At 34.4% G+C, this 23,085-nt stretch overlaps 2 protein-coding genes across 7 annotated transcripts; one reads left to right on the top strand and one right to left on the bottom strand.

The window, feature by feature from the left end:
• Window positions 1-6,831: 6,831 nt before the first annotated feature.
• LOC141592777 (mitochondrial ATP-independent inner membrane protease subunit 1b-like) lies at window positions 6,832-11,158 on the top strand. Of its 3 annotated transcripts, none has more exons than XM_074413597.1 (5): window positions 6,832-7,279; window positions 8,818-9,017; window positions 9,133-9,357; window positions 10,400-10,510; window positions 10,676-11,158. In XM_074413597.1, the coding sequence occupies exons 2-5, from the start codon at window positions 8,892-8,894 to the stop codon at window positions 10,706-10,708; spliced, it is 495 nt and encodes a 164-aa protein (XP_074269698.1). In that variant the 5' UTR covers window positions 6,832-7,279; window positions 8,818-8,891; the 3' UTR covers window positions 10,709-11,158. The 3 variants fall into 3 exon arrangements, with proteins under 3 accessions (XP_074269698.1, XP_074269699.1, XP_074269700.1); XM_074413598.1 differs by having other exon boundaries at window positions 6,936-7,272; XM_074413599.1 differs by lacking the exon at window positions 6,832-7,279 and adding an exon at window positions 8,572-8,716.
• A 944-nt stretch (window positions 11,159-12,102) lies between these two features.
• LOC141592788 (tobamovirus multiplication protein 1) lies at window positions 12,103-22,552 on the bottom strand. 4 transcript variants are annotated; one of them, XM_074413612.1, is made up of 13 exons: window positions 22,170-22,552; window positions 20,940-20,990; window positions 20,116-20,149; window positions 19,352-19,438; window positions 19,214-19,265; window positions 18,323-18,491; window positions 18,129-18,224; window positions 16,160-16,220; window positions 14,455-14,519; window positions 13,563-13,637; window positions 13,374-13,449; window positions 12,573-12,739; window positions 12,103-12,497 (listed from the first exon to the last, which is right to left on the bottom strand). In XM_074413612.1, the coding sequence occupies exons 1-13, from the start codon at window positions 22,272-22,274 to the stop codon at window positions 12,474-12,476; spliced, it is 1,062 nt and encodes a 353-aa protein (XP_074269713.1). In that variant the 5' UTR covers window positions 22,275-22,552; the 3' UTR covers window positions 12,103-12,473. The 4 variants fall into 4 exon arrangements, with proteins under 4 accessions (XP_074269713.1, XP_074269714.1, XP_074269716.1 ...); XM_074413613.1 differs by having other exon boundaries at window positions 12,103-12,488; window positions 22,170-22,477; XM_074413614.1 differs by having other exon boundaries at window positions 12,364-12,452; window positions 22,170-22,477.
• Between the last annotated feature and the right edge of the window lie 533 nt (window positions 22,553-23,085).

The following is a 23,085-nucleotide window of genomic DNA, read 5'->3' as shown; positions in this document are numbered from 1 at the left end:
GTTGGGATTACGTTGATCTAATGGAAATCTAGTGCTTTGGATTCTAACCAATGGATAGTGATTCTTTCTTTTTGAAAGAAGTACGGAATTTACACTCGCTACCTTTTTATCAAGTGTGTATTAGTGAAACAGTCCGTCTTATTTCAGACCGCCTTATTTTAGACCGTAATAAGACCTCTCACAAGTGAGAAGCTCATGGGCGGTGGGACACCCCATGTGCTTTCCCACTCACACCCTAAATGGGTTTTTTGTGAGAGGAAATGGTATCCGGCTGACCATTTCAGACGGATATGGCGGTCTGAAATAAGAATTTGTGTTAGTGAAATCACTAGTCGTATACTTCCTCCGTTTTATTCAATTGTTATCATTTGATTTTGGCACAAAGACCAAGAAAAGATAAATGGGTCAATTACTAAATGAGAAGTGGAACAAATTGAGTGTGAATGATCCAAATTGCTCATCAAGTTCATTCTTAAAATAAAAAGGACAATAAATGATTGAGATACTCCAATATAAAAAAGGACAACAAATGACCGGAACAGAGGGATTACTTTGTATAATACTCTAACATGTAAATTATGTGTATTTAGTCATAGTATATATTTTTGTTGATGTGATAAACTCTAACTCGGTAAGGCGGGAAGTTAGTCTAAATCGTTCCGTAAAGATTATACTTTTTCACACCGCTTTACCTTAACTTTGAATACTTCTTACATTCCAGTCATTTGCTTACCTATTCTATTTATTGATGTCTCAATCATTTGTTTACCTTTCTATATCTAGAATATTTTTAAAGGGTAATTATTTAATCATCCAGGCAATCTATTGTCCACTTATCGATTTGTATCGATCCTTGCGGCTAATAATAAAAAATCTTAAAATTTTCTCACGTATCAATCATTGTACTAGCAATTGAAAGACTAGTTGCTCCATAGTAAATTGAGGATGATTTTACATTAAATCAAAGGAAGTTATTTTCCATGAAAATTTCCACTCATGGCCAACAATTCCTATGTTAAAAGTTCAATTAGTCTCATTATAGACGGATACATCCGTCTATAGTAAAAGACGGATCAAATATGTGTAAAGTGGTGACATTTTTGCACAAATACTATCCTACAACCAGTTGTACTAGTATGGGTGCCCGGCTTCGCCCGGGTTACCTCTATTTAGCATTAAAATATATTTTCAATTAATTAAAACTACTTTAAAGTTGCATAACTCATAAATTTATCATTAATATACTTTTCTATGATACAGTATATCTTAAAATTACAATGAAATAAATTATGAGACAAATTCACTACTCCCGTTATTAATATTTTACATAAATCGATTACTTAGCTAATTTTTCATATATACTTCCTTTTGTTCTTAGAATTGTTAACTTTTAGTACATTTGTTATTATTACTTTTACTTTCACTACTCCCGTCGTAATTATTATTACTTTCACTACTTGTACATTAATATTGATAATTTCACTACTCCTGTTGTTACTTCTGTTACTTTCACTACTCTCGCTCGCTGCTGATATTGTTACTTTGACTATTCAAATGAGTGATTAATATCATATTACTATATCCAACGTTATTACAATTCTTTTCACTACTAACATAATTACTTTTACTCTTTAAGTATATATCCAATGAGTCATTTACATATATGCATTAAATATATTACATATATGCATTAAATTAATTAAGTTGAAATAATTATGGAATATTATATTTTTTGGAAATCTAGCTTGATTTATTTACTTTTTAATAGTTTCCAAAATATAATATACTTATATCATATTTGTTTATGTTAAAATAATTAACATCTTTATGCTAATTAATTAATACCATAACTGGGACATGTTTGTTTATTTTAAGGAAAATTACCATATTCCGGTGTTCTCTAAATTTATATTTCAACCAAAACTATATAATATTTACATTGAAATCCCTTGTTCAGGTCTATCGCACAGTGATATTGATTTAAAACTATATAGTAGAATTAATTTGTATAGATTTATTTAATTACATTGAAGTCCCTTGGTTTATGGAATTAATATATAGTATTGATTGATTGATAATAGCATTGTACAACCGTCTCAAAGTTGTTGAGCTCTTACACAAAGTTGTTGAGCTATTTTACAAGTTATTGAGCTATTTTACGAATTTACTGAGTGTATAATAATTATTCTGTTAAGCTCAATAACTTTGTACCATATCTCGATAATTTTGTTAATAAAACTCGACAACTTTGTAACAAAGCTGAACTACATTGAATAAGTTGTATATACAACTAGTTGTATAATACATTAACTGACATTTTGGGGTTCCATAATGCAACTTGTTGCTTATTTTATGCTTAAAATAAGTGGATATTTGGCCCGTCTATAACTATCGATAATAGATGGATATCTCCCATCTATAATGAGAATTTGTGTTAAAAGTTTTACTTGTCCATTTAATTATATTTTGGGTAAGATGTGAGTATGTGACATAGGATAGTAGGATCAGCAATTCTCCCTTGTGACGGTCACAATTTGCGATGGGTAAATGTGACTACTTTTTGATAAAATGTAACCACTCAAGTACTGTTCATAAAATGTTACTTTTAAAAAAATGATCACATTTTCTCATAAACTGGTCACATTTAGCCCGTCGCAAATGTGAATAGTGTTTGTGACGGAATATTACCCGTCACAAATAAGAATTGGTGTAGTAGGATACATGTGATTCCATTAAAGTCTTATGTACTCCGTAATTGGTTTCAACTTTCAAATTGTGACCATTATATAGCATGATAAGGTGTACAACTTCTAGAAAGAATTAACGCTGAATGTTGCTTCGAGTGGGATTTAGATGACTAGGGGTAGACCTTATAAAACCAACTTGATCTGAAAAGGTAGATTTGAAATTGAGTCGAACTATAATTCTTGAATGTGATTTAAAATACGGATTGATCCCCTCCCATCCGAACATAACCCAAACTTTGTCGACCCGGATCTAACCCGATCCAAAGCCACCCAAATCGAAAATGATCCGACAAAACATGACTCTAATTGATTTAAAAGTACTTGAAATCACTAATTTAAAAGCATATCTTATCTTTATTAATTCAGAAGACAATACTCAATCCAGGACGTGCCACGTCATTAATACAACCTTTTTTTTTTGGAAATTCATGTTATGGTAGGACCCGTTAGTGTGCAAAGTATTTATTTCTTCAGAATTCCCTCAATACAAACATGCGATAAATTCCGTCTTAGAACAAATACTATGAAATAATACTATGAAATAATTTTATACATTCCGAATAAATGAAATTAATGGCATATAAGCGGTATGAATTACAAATCGGAATAAATGAAACTAATTACAAATTATAGAATTTACATAATTTTACAAAAAAAATTGAATAACAATAAAATTACATAATTACGAGAAGGATTTATATTTAATTATGGGATTGAATTACATATAATGTGAATAAATTACAAGCATAATTTTTTAAAACTAGATAGTAGGATATATTTGAAAAAAATCATGACGGAGTATTTACTTACAGTTAAAAACTCGGCAACTTAACTACTAGTCGCGCACATCGAAAATGGTAGGTGACAATGATAGGCTACAGAGTAAATTTACTCTTCAACAAACGTCGAGAATGTTCATTTCCAGTTAGATCACTGATCTATATTAAACATACTGATCTACATTAAACATGTAGATCACTGATATAGAACTATTAGATAATTACAATAGAAATGTAAAAATAAAATATTCATCAAAAAATATTCATACCGTCCTAAATACATAACCGTGCAATTTTGCACGGGTTTAAAACTAGTTTTATATTATTACGTTAAAATAAATACTCCCTCCGTCCTGGTCAATTGTTATTCTTTGGTTTTGACACAAAGACCTAGAAAAGAGGAGGTGGCCAATTACTAAATGACAAGTGGAATTAATTGAGTGCGAATGATCAAAATTGTTCATCAAGTTATTCTTAAAATAGAAATGACAACAATTGACTGAGACACCTCAAAATGGAAAATGACAACCAATGACCGGGACAGATGGAGTAATTAATCATAAAAACTAAAATACAAAATACGTAAAATAATACTAAACATATTTTTTCATTCTTTATCATTGTCCCTAAAATGATCGGACCCGTAATAACCCAATCCACTTACCCGAAAATGACTCGACCAACATATTGAAAGTTGAAACAGACCCGAAACCTGAATGACCCAATCCGGCCCGAATTAATCCGAAAACTAGTTTAGATCCCGTGCATTCGCACGGTATTTTAGATTGTAATATATTGAGAAATTAGTATTATTAATAAATTACGCTTTAAATTTACGGTTAAAGTCTAAAATATTGATGTGTTCTATTAACTATTAAGATAGAAAAGTGCAAACTTGAGTACAATTTTACATACGAAAATCAAAATACCATTACATTGACTAATTTTAATAAATATTGTGTTTTTGGTGATGTATTTTAGGGAGATTTCGTATTTTATAAAATTACATTAATTAGTATTTCGACGATGTATTTTTCAAATAAGAGATGAAGAAAATTGTGATGAAGAAATTTTTTTAATATAATAACTAGTTTAGATCCCGCGCAATGAATGCGCGGTATTTATAGAGTTTTTATTTTTAGAAAAAAAAAAATAACTATAAAACTAATCCAAAAAAATTGAGTAATGTCATGAAATGTGTATATTTTTAAACAAAATTAATGAAATTGTTTATAAATTTTTTATTAGCATATCTTTTAGGTAGAATTTAACAAACAAATAACGAATTTTTTATCACAAAAATCTTAGAGACAAATTTTAAATAAGAGATTATATCAAAATAGGAAAGTAAATAAGAGATTTTATCAAAATAGGAAATGTGCTTTAGGCGGGAAAACTTGAAGCTTTTTCTATTCTTTTAGTATATAGGGGATGGTCTTGTGAGTCAGTAGAGATCACATGTCCCACTTTTATGTCCCATTTTGTGTCCCATTCCCTTAAGATTTTGACACATCACAATTGAAATAATAAAAATGGTAATATTATATATCAAAATGCTAATGTATCATTAGGAGAGGTAATGGGACACAAGATGTGACATAAAAAGGGACAGATGATCTGCTTTGCTTATGAGTAATGGTAATTTGAAGATATTTTTTGAAGATATATTATATGACGTGCAATATTTGGCATGATTGACGGTATATTCTTTTTGGCAATGATTTTATATATTTCAATTAGTGAAAGATATATTTCGAGATTTGTAATATATGAACCCAAATTTTTGGCAATGATCGAGTATTTTTTTACTTTTAGCAATATACTCTGTAGCAATGATTGACGGTATATTCTTTTTTTTTTTAGCAATGATTGAGGATTTTATACTTATTTTTTGACAATCAAATTTTACGTTTTTTTGGGCAAGATCATTGATATGATCTACATTTTCTGATATCCTATAATGATTTCAGCAACTATAATTTGCAGAATAATATATGCAATCAAATAATCATCCTTGGGCAGGATAATAAGTTATATTTTGCTGAAATCATTATCATGGCAATCAAATAATATAATATATGATCTACATTTTTCGGCAATCAAATAATATATGTAGCAATCAAATTTTACGTTATTTTTGGGTAAGATCATTGATATGATCTACATTTAGCACATAATAGAATAGAACGTTATACATAATATTTTTTAGGAATCATTTTTTACATTAAACTTAGCCCATAGTACGTAGAATGCAAAAATTAAAAGCCCAATTAGAAGATAATATTTTAGGCGGGAAAAAACGTAGATTGGCCTATTCATTTAGTAAATAGGGGATTAAAATATATTTATGGTTAAAATGTGATAATAATGATTTGAGTAAAATATATACTTCCTCCATTCAACTCCACTCTACCATATTACCATTTTCATCCATTCAACTCCACTCTACCACTTTCCAAAAAAAAGCATGAAAAATTACCCTTTTATCCTTATTACAATCTCTTATTTACATACTTTGCCACTACTTGGCACACTAAAATCAACACTCATTTGTACTTTTATTATTTAATAAACCATCTTTCACACACTCATTTGTACATCTATTACTTGTTTAATTATCTCCTTAATATTTGTACATTTTACAATATGGTAGAGTGGAGTTGAATGGAGGAAGTAGTAATCTTATAATTTGACATATATCATATTTCATATTATCATAGAATATAGCATACTTAAAATATATGATAGTTTAAAATATATTTAAGTATAATATACAATATTTCTCTACAAATATTGAGAAGTAAGAATTATAAAGTAGTCCAACATTTTGTATAGAATAAACAAAAATTTAAGCCCAATATTTGAGAATAACCAAACCTATTTACTATTAAGGCCCAATTTGTAGTTGGTGGTGATTTGAGCGAGAAAATTCCTAGTTTCATCTATTTATTTAGTAAATAGAGGATGTGACGCACCCGAACTGACCCGACCTGAATTAACCCGGAAATGTGACGTATGACTTGACCCAAGTCCGACCGATTAATCTGTCTGCCAAGTCTAGCTAGAGGATCAATACTGATAAGTCGTCTCAACCAGCTCCCTAAGCTATTGCGACACCGGGTTTGGGCCGTAAGGAACCGTAGCATGGGAGGCTGTTTAATCCTTTTGTCGCCAGAAGGCTGGCTAGTCTTACTCTCGTTTTAGGAAGAGGCGGATAGGCCTCACATTATTTCTCGGCCCGGTTTGTGAAACCTAGCCAACCAGACAGACTAGTTGAGAGTCGGGCTGTGACCAGGTAAAAAACTATAGGCTTTTGAAATTGCATATTTGCATGGTCTATGCCCAACTCTTTTATGGACCGAATGTAGACTTGGAATACGGGTCAAACGAGTCAGGTTTGGGTCGGGTTATTTCGAGATCTGTAGACTTTGGATCAGACCGGGTCATTTCGGGTACATGTCATTTTTGTGTCAGCTATTATCCAGCCTTGTGGATAATAATCAGTTTGCAACCAAAAATATTCGGATCGGATTATACTGGTTCGAGTGTTTGACTCAATTCAAATTCAGGTCAAGTTCGGGTATTGCGTTCGGGCGTCGGATCGAGTCAATTTTGCCCCGTCTAACCGAATGTATCCAATTCCTAGGGACACAACACAACACCATCCGTCTCTCGTCCCGCCACCTCCAACCTGTCCGCTGACGATTGCCAGTGCCACATTGAGGCTTCGATAACCCACATTTCTGGTATCTGGTAACTTTACTCTCCAATATTTTTCCTCCTTTAATCTCTTACAATATGTTTGGATTAGTATCATTTTCTAATATTTACTGTTCGTTAATTTGTACTATGTTCATAAAATTGATTTTCTTGTTGAAATTTGATTGCCCTTTATTTTGTTAATCACTTTTATGGATTCTGATTACAATATTCGAATGGTTAAATTATTCAATTATATTAAATTGTTTGATTTGTAAAAGTTTCAAGATCATGGTGAATTGATAAAATCAAAGTAATCGTTTGTTTAAATTATTATGGAGTATTTGTGAGGAGTATTTTAATCAAATGTAAACAAATGATTGGGACGGAGGGAGATAAGGGGTAGTTTACGAGATTTGACAAAGTGCTAATTTCTGGGTAGTAAAGGCTAAAGATTACAGGTGGATATAACTCGGTATAACGTTGCCGCCACTGTTTGGTTGCACCCATAACCTCCCTTTGGTCCGCCAGGGTTGGTATAACGTCGCCGCCACTTGTTAGAAGAGAGGTGGATTTAAGAAGATTTTTAGTAGTTACATGGGGAATGAATTTTTATTAGGTCTATGTGTCTTTTGTTTTTTTTGAAGGCGGCTTGTGTACTGTATCAGTTCGTGTGGTCGAGCAGATAATCGGACACCAAAGAAGATGAATTAAGTCATTTTTGTGTTTGATTTAGTAATCATCTAAATTTCGGTAATGTAGGGAGAATATTGTGATTTATTTTGTTTCGGGGGATTTTAAGTTGGATTAAGAAGTGTCGATTTCATGTAGACAAGGAATTGATGCTAGTGATATTAGGTTAGATTGCTTGAGTTTGTCTGGCTCAGTGAAGGATTGGATGGTGGTGCTATCGCTGAAAATTTGGTAAATTGGAAAAGTTAATTGGTGGTTTTTAGAGGGGATTATACTAGATAATGCAAAAGAGCGGAGATCAAAAGAAAGAAAGTATTAACGAAGTTTAGAGGAATTACTGTATTTCTGTATGTTCCTTGTTCGTATATGCTGTGTTAGTCTATTGAATTGAAAAGGGAGTGACAACAACAATAGTAGTACTAATGAATCAAGTTAGTGGCACTGGTTACCCCTGTACGAAAATCTTACGTCCATGATGTGTTGTGCGCTTGTACCTAGGGGGCAAGTGATTATTAGCCGTAGTGTATTAATTATGGTTTTCTTAATTTTGTTTTAAAATTTGCTGATTAACTGATATATGGGTCATCAAGAAATAACCACTCTAAAGCTCATCGGGGTAAGGTTACTCATATTCGACCCCTAATCGTGTCATAGGTGGGATTGATATCCTTGCCAAGACTCTAAACTAGGAGAATATATGATCCTTTCACTTGATTGCGCTGTCGTTATAGTCTTGTATCCTGGTTCAGTTGTGTTTGATTGATTATACAGACGATTGGTCTTGCTGATACTTGAAAGGTAATTTGTCCTTGTACGAGTCCTGATGAACTAACCAGGTTTGTGTAGTATTTGCTTTACCGTTGCCCACGTGAGATTACAGTTTTGATTTCATGTTTCAGGATTTCACAATTCTCAGATTGCTGACCGCTAGGCTATGAACTCGTAGATGTGTACCTCAATTAATTGAAAAAAAATGATACTAAGAAGTTTCCAGCAATGGCGAACCTTTGCAAAAGAAGCTTCTACTCTACCTATTACATTATTCAAAGTGTTTTGCGGCATCTACGTCACTCGCAATCACATTTGCGACATTGTTTATGTATACTTTCTCTCTTCCCTCTTGGCGCACCATAATTTCTTATACAATTTCTAAAAAAGTTGATTTAATTTTTTATTTTATCGTTGCATGATTTGCATCTCTTGATTGTCTGAAGGTTCCAGGTCCAAGCATGCTTCCAACAATGAGTGTCTCCGGTGATATAATCTTAGTTGACCGTATATCCCCAAGGTTTGGGAAAATTGTTCCCGGGGATATCGCCATCGTTCGGTCTCCGGAATATCCTAGTAAAGTTATTACAAAGCGATTGATTGCTCAGGAGGATGATACTGTTACATTTCTTGTTGATCCTAAGAACAGTGAGCAATCCAAGACTGTCGTGGTACACGACTGTTTCTCCTTTATGCTTATTATTCCCAATTAGTTTAACACGAGATGCTCTTATCTTACTAAATGTTTGAGCAACTTATTTTTATAGGTAAAAGTCATCACTTTAAACTTTGAATCTATCCCATGATATACTCTGTAATCTGTATGATTGACTGAAATATAATTGCTTTTGAAGTCGGAGTAGTTATTTTGGTCTAGTTTTTTTCCCTCGTCGGATGGGGTTGAATCAATGGTTTTGATTGTGCTTAAGTTTATATTATTTTAATACTCTGACCTTTGTAATCATAGGCTCATAGTAACTGAAAAATGTTACCTGGAGCTAGGTATGACCTTTTGTATGAAACATTATTTACAATGAACATCATTAGAGGATTAAAAAGTTCCGAGTGTATCAAGAATGACATAACTGTGCCTCTCGACTTTCTTTGGGAATCTTGCTTATATTGTAAATGGGTATCAAAGATCGTCCATTATGACTTCCGATGTCTGTAGATTTATAGCCAAGAAGCCTTTTTTAAATGTAATCTTTTTGTGGCCTTATTATGTCGTATAAAACCTTAGAGAAAAGAATGGCATAACTATCTTGCTGCGTTGTGATTGGAAAGGATTTGAATGTCCTAATAGGATAGAAAAATAATTCAATGTCTGGAATATAGATTGCTGATAAAATCTCGTGTGTTGGATCTCAATAACTCTGAGTACTGCTCATTTCTGATGCCCTGGTGAATTCATGTTGTTTGTACGTTTAAAGAATGTTATATAATACGCTTCAAGTTTATAGAACTCTCTAGTCTGCCTGAAGAAGAGAGGCAAATGTGTTGGTTCAAATTTTCAGTCGTTGGATGGGTTATTCCGGATTTTTTTCTTATCATGATTTATCTTGCAATAATAATGGCTGTACCGCTGTAGTATTAAACTTGATGTTTGGATCAAAATTTTAAACTGTTTTTTTTTTACTGTATTTTTTTATGTCAATTGTGTTTCTTCAGTCTTTCCTCAGTTTGATATTTTATATGTATTTTTTTTTACTATAGGTGCCAAAGGGCCATGTATGGGTTCAAGGAGATAATATATATGACTCCAGGGATTCAAGAGCTTTTGGACCCGTTCCTTATGGTCTACTCTATGGAAAAGTGTTTTGGAGGGTGAGTTAGAAAAATAATCTCCTGTCTCCATTGTAGTCGCTTTGCTACGGCATTGTTCAGTCACGTGAAAAAAGTAATCTCTTTCCACCCGACCCCTGTTTTACGCTTAAAGCACCATGCTACAGTAGCTTATTTGCCTTCTGTATTGTTGTATGACTATTGCAGGTGTGGCCGATTAAAGATTTTGGACCGTTGTGATTTGCTTTCACAGCCGAGATTAAGCCTTTTGTTTCGGAATTTTTGGTGTGAAACTTCACCTGGGGAAGTGTGTTGAACACTAAGTAGTGGTCAACATTGGAAACATAATCGTTCAGTTTAACACTACTTCGAAGTTGTCTGGGTAGATTCGTGAAATCGTTGCGTGGAGTAAGCAAAGCACTTTTCTGTGAGCAGTGTTTGGCTTATGTTTCCGCCTTTCGACTTGACGATTTCTAATTTCAAACTCTTCGCTTTGGCGATCAATTTTGCTTTTATGTATTTACTAAAATGTCTTTCAGAGCATAAATTTGACAATTTCTGTAGTTGGCACTTATATAGCAGTCATTTTCTCAAATCTTGAGCATTAAATTGTAATTTTATTGGCATTCCATGACACATTTTGTCAGAACTTCAGCAAAATTATGAATTTTCTCGATATCAAATGACATTCAGAATGCTATGAAGCGACAAATATACGGAACTTCTATCCTTATTTTCTTGTTGGTACTTCCCTTTGTTCGAATTATATTCGTCTGAAATGTGACGCCTCTTGGAAATTTGACTTTAAGGCAGCAGCGGGTTGGGTTTTTCAGAATGCTAGTGGTACTATTTTCCGTCTTGGTTCTGCAAAGTTTTGGGCTTCTTCACCTTTCCAAGCTGAAGCGGCGGCTCTTAACTATGCCATTTCCGATGCGATCAAGCATGGTTTTAGGCATATTGAAGCAACTATGGACTGTCTAAATTTTGTCTTTCAAGTGATGGGTAATATGGACGTTACTCGGGATGTTCGCTCTATTACTAATTTGCTTACTTCTATTCACTGTATTTCAATAAGTCACTGTCCTCGGAAACTTAATAGGATTGCTCACTCCATTGCAAAAACTGCTGTGGATTTGATCATGACTATTATTTGCTTACTGTCGAAAAAAAAAACGGAAAATGTACGTGGTGTCCTTGAGGTTTGATATTTTGCCTAAAATACCCAATTTTTTGATCTGGAAAATTTTAATAGGCCATAACTCGTGGTTACGAGTTCAGAAAGTGACGATTTTTTTTTTCAAATTGATCATCTTTTCGAAAACTACGACTTAAAAAAAACATTGTCGAGTTTAGAATTCATGACCAAGAGATATGGTCCTCAAAGTTTGTTCAGTCAAAGAAACTTTGACATACAATAACTCCTAGCCACGGAATCCAAATACGACAATTTTTTTTTTCAAATAAAAAATTATCACTTTCTAAACTCGTAAAACACGAGTTCCTCTTAAAGTTCTCCGAATCAAAAAATTGGGTATTTCGGGCAAAATGTCAAACTTCAAGGGTACCGCGTGTATTTTCCGAAAAAAACACTCAAATACTCTACATTGTAACAATACCACACATTCCACCGGAACTATGCCAAAATTATGCACTTCCATATAAAACGAAGATGAAATATGTTCAGGTCAAAAATTGACGAAAAAGATACATAACATCAACATTTTACATTCCACAACAGTTAGAGCACACATTTCATCAGAACCATACCAAAAGTAACTATTACTGATATCAAAGAAAGAAAAAAGGTCAAGTCCCCGATGCTTTCTTGTACGTCGGGGAAGATGGGTTTGCTATATACAACGCGTATGATTGCGAAGCAGAGTTCCTCAAGGGTCCGCAAATCAGCTTCCATCATAACTCCGGCTCTCAAACCAACAGATTTTTCTTGCAAAGCACAATACAGTTCTCCATGACGAGTTCACGACTGCTTAAGACATGATTTGAGTTAAATGGGGCTTGCCTTTGAACCCTATGCAGTAAAGAGTACAGTCATTTTCGTTTCAGAAAATTAAATAAAAAAGTAAAATGGTTTTAAAGGGCAAACCTGATTCTGCGAACTCGCTACAGCAGTCCAATGCTGACGATTATGTAGGCTTGCGGACCCGTCACTGATAAAGGTCACTATTCTTGATTCCTCAAGTCGATTAGCTAACCTTGAAGGCGGTAGAGCCCTCATGACCCATAATACAAAGGCTGATGGTACAGAAAAACCTGAAAGTGGAAGAGGTCAATTGTTAGAATGCGTTTTCATGCATGACTCGTCCTGTATGCATAAGAGTTTCGAGACCAAAACAAGTTCATAAGGTTTTGTATAGCACGGCTAAGAACAAGAAGGCCTTAGTCTCAAAATGATTAATGGCTGACATGAACATCTACTAAAGTTTCTTAATGATGTCGCTACTTTGAGGATGCAATCTATAAGTAATCCTAGACAACAATGCTCGTCCTTGACTTCGTTAAGATATTAAGCACAAACTTCCTCAGACAACAATGCTCGCCTTTATGGCTATCCCAAGTTGCTTTTGTCAAACACCCAAGTCGAAACCACTTTTGACCAATTATAGAACCAATCAAATGTTCCATAAGATATTAAGCACAAACTTCCTCAGACAAAAAACTAATACTCCCTTCAATTCGACCAGAAGTTTACGTTTTCCTGTTTTGGCATGTTCAACTAGTTGTTTATGTTTCCCTTTTTCGGCATGATTTGACATGTAATAAATGCCTCACCCCCTTCTCACATGACCTCCTAGAAAACTGCACCAAAAGTAAATGTAACTTCTACTTGAATAGCAGGGAGTAATCATCATCAGTTAAATTCAATCAACTTAAAATTTACAAGTACCTATAAAGTAGTATAGGATCACTAAGAGAGAAGTACTGACACCACTAATTTGCTCATGGTGCCAACGATACATAACCTGCAACAATATCATAGCAAAAGTTTCAGCACGTACACATGAACATCAAAAAAGCATTGGCATGTACGGAGTAAATAACTCAGCATGATTAACCAAGTAAAATCTAGACATACCGGGATATCACTGAGAAGAGCTATCATGGCACTAGTCGTGAAACATATGAGAGATACCCCGGCAAGACCTGTGACCTGAGTATTAAGAAGTTACAAGGATAAATACACGTCAGTCTGACACAGTTATACTGGAAACCGTGATAATCTACTCAAATTAATGCAAAAGAAATCCTTTTATGGAAGAGCAGGTTTTAATAGTCATAGTGGAAAACAGGAAATCATGAAAAGAGCACTATGAATGCAGTTGAAGTGTTGAACCCTAGTGTATCCCTTCCGTCGTCATTACAACAAACTCATCCCTTTACTTCTCAAAGTAAAAATTCAAAATTTTGAGTGTAGACCTTAGTTTTAAAAACCTCGAGCACGGTGAGGCACCAGCCAAAATGGCAGAAGACGCAACTAGAGAGGTGCTTTTTAAGTCTGTAAGCGTACTAGTGTGCAATATCCATACGATTCTTCTAGTTCTTATTGTGCCCTTTTCTTTGCCCATTTATCCATGATTTCACTTCTTTGAAATCTAAAAAAAAAAAAAAGGGAATTCCTGCATTGTATTTTTCCCCAGGCTAGTGTGCTTTATGTGCATTAGGTACTGTGCTCTGAACTCGCAGAACATGTGCCCTCATCGCCTCGAAGCAGCTCAGGCCTTCTAATACTGGTGTGTGCATGTGTGGGATTAGCCTATTTCTACTCAATATCTGCTTCTTGACAACTAAGTGTTATTGTTTAATCATCAGTTTACTTGTCTGTAGAGATGCAGAAATAGAGGCACCTCCTTACTTCCGTGCCCTTATATACACCTCCTCATGTGACCCATTCTAATGGATCGGCTTCCATATTTCACCAACTTTTCTTTCCCTCCAGAAACAAATAAGCAGCCCAAAATTAGACATACCTTCCACATCTCTGACAAAGCTCCTTCAGACCTAACTTTGCTCATCTTCAAGTATAATAGTAGTCCTGCATGAAATTCATAGTTTAGAACAAACCAAAATGCTAGTATAAATTTCAGGAAGGCGGACAGGGAATTTGGTAAATAAATGCAATGGATTCTGAACCTATTTAAACATGGAATTGATGACATTCAACAAGACAGAGTCGTAAGAAAACAATATGGCATGCATAAAATGGTTCGTAATATCCATAACTCCATAAGCATTGTGACATGAAAAAAAGAAAACTTTTATAAACTGAGGCAAACACATGTTATCATCCGATTAAGAAAAGTTCAAACTCGCAAATTATCAATTGGAAAAACAAGCCCAATACTATTGTCTATTGTGTAGAGACTGGCAAGGAACCGAAAACATACAAGATAAAATAACGCACACTAGAATTTAGCAAAAATCTCATCTACAAAATTGGGCAAACAACAGCAACGAACAAAGTACTGGACCTCGGAGAGAGATGTGAATAAAATTTACAAAGTCCAAAGATGAGAAATTAATATTTTCCCTCAACATATGAACCACTGGTCCACCGCAGTCTAAGGTGTATAAGTCTGTTTAATTAGAAATCTTGCTCCAAAGATGTAGAAAGTAGAAACTACATGAGAACAAAAAGAGTCGTGGAACAAGACACAGAGAATACTAAGGGAGGAATGAGAGAAAACAGAAAGAAAGGTCAAAGAAAAAGTGAGGCGTAGTCATCAAGGCTGAAATCACAAATACGTACATTCAATATGAAAACATAGTTTCGAGTCCCGTCTATGAAAAATGATGAGAGCAACAAGATTACCCTAATGCCTCCAAGGGTGTTGGAATCCGATCTACACAGCTTTAACAAATGTCCAACACAAAAAGCTATTTCTTGGTGACCCATAATTAAAATTGCGTGAAGCGTTGCATCAATTTGACTGCTACTTCACTGTATATAAGTCCACATAAGTCAGTGAGCCTTTTCTGTTTATTTCATAATTTTCTGAAGTCCAAATATATTGAGTATTTGGTTCTATCATAATTGAAAAAAGTGAGAAGTGATCAGAAGTGTAGAACATTTACTGCAAATAGACCAAGTAGTATAGAGGAAACTATGGTATCAAAAATTGGCCGTGACACCATATCGCGAATTCGCGACTGAGTTATCAAGGTGCAGATTACTGCAACAACATTTTAAGGCGGTAACAGCCGCAATTGTAGTGTAACGACCGAGAACAGCCTCGGCAACCTATTCGAGATACAATTCGTCTACTATTCTTCACAATTAAAATTATAATACTGCATATGATAAAATTTTAGCGAACGTCATCAGCCTTGACAACCTATTCGAGATCAAATCTCAAACCAATTTAATACCATGTGGGCGGAAGCGAGAGGTCCTACAACTCTTCATAATTAAAGTTGCAACACTTTGTATGATAAAATTAGTCACTTCACTAAAGCTACCAAATGTTCCACAATGAGTACGCAATTGTCAGATGATCTCAGCATTTAAAATAACGCCTAGTACAAATATGCTGTCAATCTCCTGTAGAGTAAACTACATGTTTCATGTTCGTATCTAAAATATTATTCACTACACGGAGGCATGTTTACACAATCTCCTCATTTAGAAGACAAGCATAGCAAAGTTTTCATCATTACAAAAGAGAGAATGCTCACCGTAACAAGCTAATGCTCCTCCTAACACAAGAATTCCGATTGCAAATATATCCACATAGACCTGCAGCATTGCTAAAGTCGTTCTCACATCATTGGTGATTGATATTAGTAGTTCACCGACAAAAAATTCTAAAAGCAGTTTTATTGATGTATGAAATCTAGACTTGTAGGCCAAAACAGAACTAGTGTTGCAACAACACACCATTCCTTAAGATTTTAAGAATCCATCCTTTCTTAAAATCCAAGGAACTTTACACTAATGGCTATAAGTGTGTAACTAGGAACTATCAGGAGGTCCGTGAAACTTGATAATAAAAAGCAACTTAAACAACCTCGCCTAGATATACTTAATAAGGCTCCCTTGCTAGAGAACTACAGATATTCTATCCTAGGGGATATTGAAGATTGGTCAAGCAATAAGAAACCATCGTATCTGAAAAACAGTAATGGTATCTCAAATTCAAGGAATCTCGTCCCAAACAAAGGTCTTATAACTATGTTTGCTACTTCCTTTGTCACATTAAATTGTACGCATTTTTCAAAATCTCCCTCACATATTTTGAAAAATGTATACAACTCAATGGGATTGAGGAAGAATGCAGTATCAAGGCATTGTCACCATTTTAAACTGAACCCCTCGTTCGTAATGATTTATCTCAATCGTCAGTCCATCACTACCCTGCCCCCTTTTCACCATTGCTCCAAAAAACTCATTTAATAAACCAATCATCTTATTTCCGCATGTTTTCTAACCGCACCTTTCCTTATGCTCTGCCTAGGAACCCCAATGGAAGAAACAAGAACCAGATAACCATGCCAACGTGTGTTTCAAAGTGCTCAACAATTTTTTAGGTATTAGCAGTTTCTCTCATGTACACTTTTATTCAAGAAGTTGGTTCATTTAAGAAACATAATCTTTAATTTGAAGAAGATGGGAAGCAACCCTTGCAAAGAATAAAGTCGACTTTTACCTTCTTTCCATTAAGCAAAAAGTGGGGACCTTGTTAAAAAATGGGAAAAAGAGTGACTTAATATGGCTTATTCAAAGAAGAAAGAAAGATAAATGAGCAAAGAAAATTTAAAGACAAAAGAATAAAATTGGTTCAGTGAAGAAGTACCGACAGCGAAAAGTTGACTGATAGTAAGAGGGCTCACAGTCAGCCCTTCTATTTGCATATTAGTTTGCTAAACTAAATTATCTACGGTAAACCCATGAATAATAGAAATTCAATCACAGAAATGAGAGTGTTACAAAGTAAAAGAAAGGGAAGCAAAACGGAGAAAGGGAAAAGGAAGGATAGGTAATGAAGCAAAAGCAAAGCTTAGCTTGCATAAGTAAGATATTAAACACACAAGTGTAGACAAGTTAGGCTGGAGTCAATTAAAATTATGTATACTTCCATTTCACTTGATTCTTTGTATTCAATTTTGGGACGTTTCATATGATTCTTCTCGCTTCCTGCTATGGTAAGTTATTGAAGTTACAAATTACAATTAGGTATTTATGACCCTTGCCCCCAACCTTATTCTCCCTCACCCCACCACAATCAGCCACCAACCCATCGTAGCCAACATCAATCATCATCGCATTCATAATTCATAATTCCCTCATAAGTCATAACTGATGTCATCCTCACCCGACCTCACTTCATTCTACATGAATCCCACCGTAGTCGTCTTCTTCCTCCCCCAGCCGCACGAAAAAAAAAAAATTCATATGCAGCTCAAGGTTCAATCAGCGTTAAGGGTTAAATGGGCATTTATGGTTTTCAAATAGGAAGTTTGTTGATGGTGATTTGATAAGAAAAAGAAAACAGGATGAGTGTGGCGAATGCAGAGAGAGAATTCGAACCTTAACTGCAATGTTGAGAGGCTATATTCAAATTATTGTTCTAGTTCATCACTAATACAAGTATATGATAGGGCATATAAAAGCGAATTGGATGAAGAATTAGTTAGAAGCTCATACCCGAGCAACTGTTGAAGAATCAACCGGGTTCTTTCCCATTCCAATCCATATTAGCACAGCAGATGCAATCATTGTCACGAAAACGATACTCGTAACCTAGGCCAAGAAAAAATAAATCATTTCGAGTTAATTCAATCAACAACAAAAAATCTGGTACTACAGTAACCTCGACATAAAGACAGTTAGCAATATACCAAAATAACCACTCTTTGCCGGCCACCAACATTAATCGAAGGAATAGGAAGACATTTCTGATCACTGTCGATATCTGATGAGGCTGCCTTACTTGTAGCTTTATCCAACAAAGTGGTAGAAGTACTTTCATCATCCTCATCATCATCAACCTGGTGGCAGAGATCCACCCTGTAATATAATAAACATGCCATATGAAAAAGATATAAAAAAAAGACGCCGTCAAATATCAATGGAGTTGATAATATAAAGATGAAAAAATAAAAAGAGTAAAACAATCAAAAGTATAGGAAAAATAATTTTAACAAAATAATGGAAAAGGAAAAAGGTACTGATAAATACGGATTGAAGGAGGTTTAATTCACTAGCTTAATATGGATTTCATATATTAAATGAAAAAAAAAAACATTAATTGCAAGTCTTTATTAACCGCTTCAAGCCAACAAGAAACATGCACCCCCAAATCATGGTTTTAAATCTCAGTTTGAGACTTAGTTTCTGAATTAGTCACGGCTAATCTTGGTCGTTGCTTGATAAATACGACTGGTACCCACCCCAAAAGCAGTCATGGTAGCTGTTAAACACTTAATATCTTGGTTGCAATATGGTGTCAAATTTAATACCATGCCCTAGATTACCCTCTGCTCAAGATTATGTACCTCGCCTTAATAGAAAAAAAATGATGAGACTTGGACAGTTACAAGTTACAACATAGAAATGCTTATTAATATACACAGAAAATTATCAAAAATAAGCAAGTGCAAGTACAACTTGCTGAGGCTATTGTCAAACATAAATGAGACTAGCGAGCAACAATCACCGAAGAATAAGAGTTAAGGCTACCGACAACTTTAAGCAATATAGTTACTCCAAAACTAGAACAATTAACATACCAGTATGATAGGAGAAGAAGAAACGCAGCAAAGAACAGGATCTTAGGGAAGGCTGCAGAAGAAAAACGAATTGTCAATTAAAGTATTATATATTCTTGGGAGTAAGCACACCATGACCCAGTTGAGTTCAATTCTTACCCATGACCACAAAGCCGTAAGAGCTAGACCACCATGACCATCCCTCACATGTGGCAATGAGTGTCAATACAAAATAACCGACATATCCTGCCAAAGAGACAATTATTTCAAATTTTGCTCAATCAAATAAAGACTAACAAAATCTCACAACTAATAAGCAATAAACTCCCGCAGTCCCGCACAGAACATGGACAAACCACATATGTCCTCATGAATGCCAAAATGTAAGCCAGAAAAAGTAGCTAAATCGCAACCACTACAGTAAATGATCCAAACACTTGGAACAAAAATATCTGGAAACGACGTTAAAGATTACAATTTGCAATAGTGTGCCACTCAGTGCCAGTAACATGGACACATGGTTTCACCCAAGAGCACACACTCAAGGGTTTTCATATCATACAAGATTACAAGTATATCGTAGTTCAACACATGTATGTTCTAAATGGAAAGTCAGATAACATATATTAATCATGGATACACGAAAGGAAAGATAATTAAAACATTAAACACGCATATTTCATAACAAATGAGAAACGTGAAATAACTAAAGCGGGAAGTTAATTAATTTTTCACGGACATTGAAGAATATAAACCCCGTCCATGTCTGATGAATTATTTTATAGGCCTTGTGATATATTAGACTAAATCAAAATGGCTTGTAAAACCCTCTACCCTTCTTCCATGAGATGGTCGTCCCGTCACACACACACACACACACACACACACACACACACAGAGAGAGAGGACGATCATTATCTTACCCAGATTAGAGAGACCAATCATGAGGTGAAACACCTGCATTGACATTCAACAAATTCGATCAATCTACCACTCACTCCAATGGCACAAACACCAAATTCATGAAAAGAAAAAGTAGCTAGAATACTAAGTTCAATTTTATGTTAATGGCTGTCTATGACTCTATGAGAGTATGAGTATCATCAGCATAGAGAAAATACATGATAGTAACTCTTCCGTCGGGTAGAGCTTGAATGGGATTTCCCATCCATAAGCTATATTATTAGAAAATTGACTTAACATGATATCGGTCAATTAAATTATTCTTACTAAATGACCCAACAACCAATGAAAATCCTATATTGATGTTGGATTGTTCCTCAACGCCACCGCTGCATCTTCCCTCCCAATTCTGTCAAGAGGCAAACTGAAAAGGTCTCATCATCTTGTCTGAATTTCAATTCAGACACATCAAGATATGACGGTTAAGAGAGGCCAGTTGATTGACCTAGTAATTAACAGCTTGGGAGAGTGAATACTCAGCTTGGGCAATAGCCAACACAACTAGTTTAGAAAGCTTAAACAACTAGGGGGAAACCGCAAGTCTCTTTCATGCCCGGAAGTTTCTCAATAAGAAGCATCTAACATAATAAAGACAAGAAATAATTTAAAATTTGAGAGATCAAAGATTGAAAACGCCGAAGTGGTTTTGTCATTAATGGCTAAGCATCGGAGGAAAAATGGTACATAAATAGTATGCAGTAATCAGGTCAACTAAGTTTGAAGTGCTAACATCAGCAGATAGATTATTGGAAATTTAAACTAAAGCACATGATCATTGGCTTACCTTTTCCCGGGTCCATCCAAGGTGTGCGCTTCTCCAGTGAATCCTCACCAACTGAGTCGCGAAAAAAACATAATCACACACCCATAAACCAACACTATAAGCTCATTTCGTATCCTAAAATCACATTATCTACCACAATCAAGAGCGGACAGATAATCAGAACCCATAATCAACAAGAAAAAAATGACATTTACACAAGAGCTCTTGATTGATAGGGCCATTTTGAATCTAAAGTTTTTTAATGGCCAGGCAACCCTTGAAATTGGTGCTCATGATGTTACATATTCATGCAGAGCATAATACAAGCGGCCAAAAAGATAAGTTGCAGTTAGAAAGTCAATTAAGTTACACTATCAAAGAAACGAAGCATGGAGTGAAGGTATACAGTATACACTAATCTCTTATCGACAAAGTAAAAGAAACCAATGAACACTTCTATGACCTAGCATATCCGATAGAAGACGTCTGCAACTATGCCATCTTAAAATGCTTAGGGCAGTTCTTTCGTTACAATGTGCTCAGTCATAGAACAGGGAACACATTGAAGTTTTACTAAGTGATGAGACTGATACTAACCCCACACATACTCAAACACTATCCTCCAGAACCCTTAACCACAAGAATATAGCATCTAACACCTTTCAACACAAGATTCTTCTTCTAAAACAAAGGCATCGTCTCAAAACACGCACAACGAAAAAAATGCCCCGAAAGTTACTAGTACACTATACACAATCACTAACCACTATTCCTAGCATCATGAGCTACCTCAATAAGCACATTCAATCGTGTTAAAAATCATCACATATCCGAATGCTTCCTAGCTAATACCCTACTCCAAAAACCAACTGCTTTTTTACTTTCTTCAGCCTCTAATCAACAGCAAGACGATATATTCGAAAGGGAAAAACCCAAAGCATGCCACTAGACAAGTGAAACAAGTCTTCATCAGCTCTCTCCTTAACAATTTTCAGCAACAATCAATCCCCTTAACCCGAAACCGACCCACAATGTAGTGGTAACGTTGATTCATACTTCAAAATTCACAAAGGGTCAATCTCAGTATACCAAAGTTGAAACTCATTAATTCGAAACCGACCCACATTTCATTACATACCAAATTCCCCAAATTAATGCAGAAAAAACCCACATTTCACTCAAAAACTAGTAATTTCATATAACAAACACCCAATTAACAAAAAATCAAACCCAAATTAACCAAAATTTTACCTGCCAAAATGCAAGAACAGCAATAACTGCATCAACAAAAGCCAAAGCAACAAAAACACCAATAATCTCAGAAGGGAAACAACTACTAACTCTCAATTCCAACATCTTTAATAATTCTTTTTCTCCCCAGAAAAAAACCCAGGAAACCAAAAAGTTCCAAACTTTCAGCAGATTACAAAAAAAAAACCAACAATTAAAAAGAAACCCTTTTTGAATTTTCTCCTTATTTATGTGAATAAGAAGAGAAAAAACCAAAAAAGGGTGACAATGTATTGCTGTTTATGCTGTAAAACAAAAGATGTATGTGCAGAAATGCAGAATTTGAAAAGGATGTGTTTTGACAGTATCTTTCATGACAGATCCACTGCCTTATTTTCTCAATTTAATTTAATTATTGCTATTATTATTAAAAATATGTAATTGTTTGTTTTTATTACTATTAATAAACTTATGTAATTGGTTTTTTTTTTTTTGGTTTTTTTTTTGCAAAAATGGAAAAAATATGTGGGGAATTTCTTGAATTTTGGAGCAGAAAGTTGTGATTTTTATGTGGGTTTTATTGGTTTTTTAATTGATGTGTGTAATATAAAATAATGATGATAATATTGATAATGACAAGTTGGTGAATTAAGATTCATGGGAGATTCCTTACTATGGGTTCTTTTTGGCATTAATATACTTTTTGATTCATTGTTTGATTAGGATTCTATGTTAGGAGTCATATTCTATGGTATATATATGATTTGATTTTAATTTTAACTAATCAAGGTTAATTGATTAACTAATTGTGTGATATTGGACAACTTGGAGTTTTTCAAGTGATTTTTTTTCAACTTTTTACCACTTGTAATAATGTGACAAAAAATGATGTGTAATCTATAAATATAATAAAAAGATGCATAACTTTCACCATTAC

This window comes from Silene latifolia, chromosome 7 (assembly GCF_048544455.1).
Source record: "Silene latifolia isolate original U9 population chromosome 7, ASM4854445v1, whole genome shotgun sequence".
In the NCBI taxonomy this organism is placed as follows: Eukaryota; Viridiplantae; Streptophyta; class Magnoliopsida; order Caryophyllales; family Caryophyllaceae; genus Silene; species Silene latifolia.
Note: the sequence above shows the minus strand (reverse complement) of the source record. Positions and strands in the feature narration are given on the sequence as shown.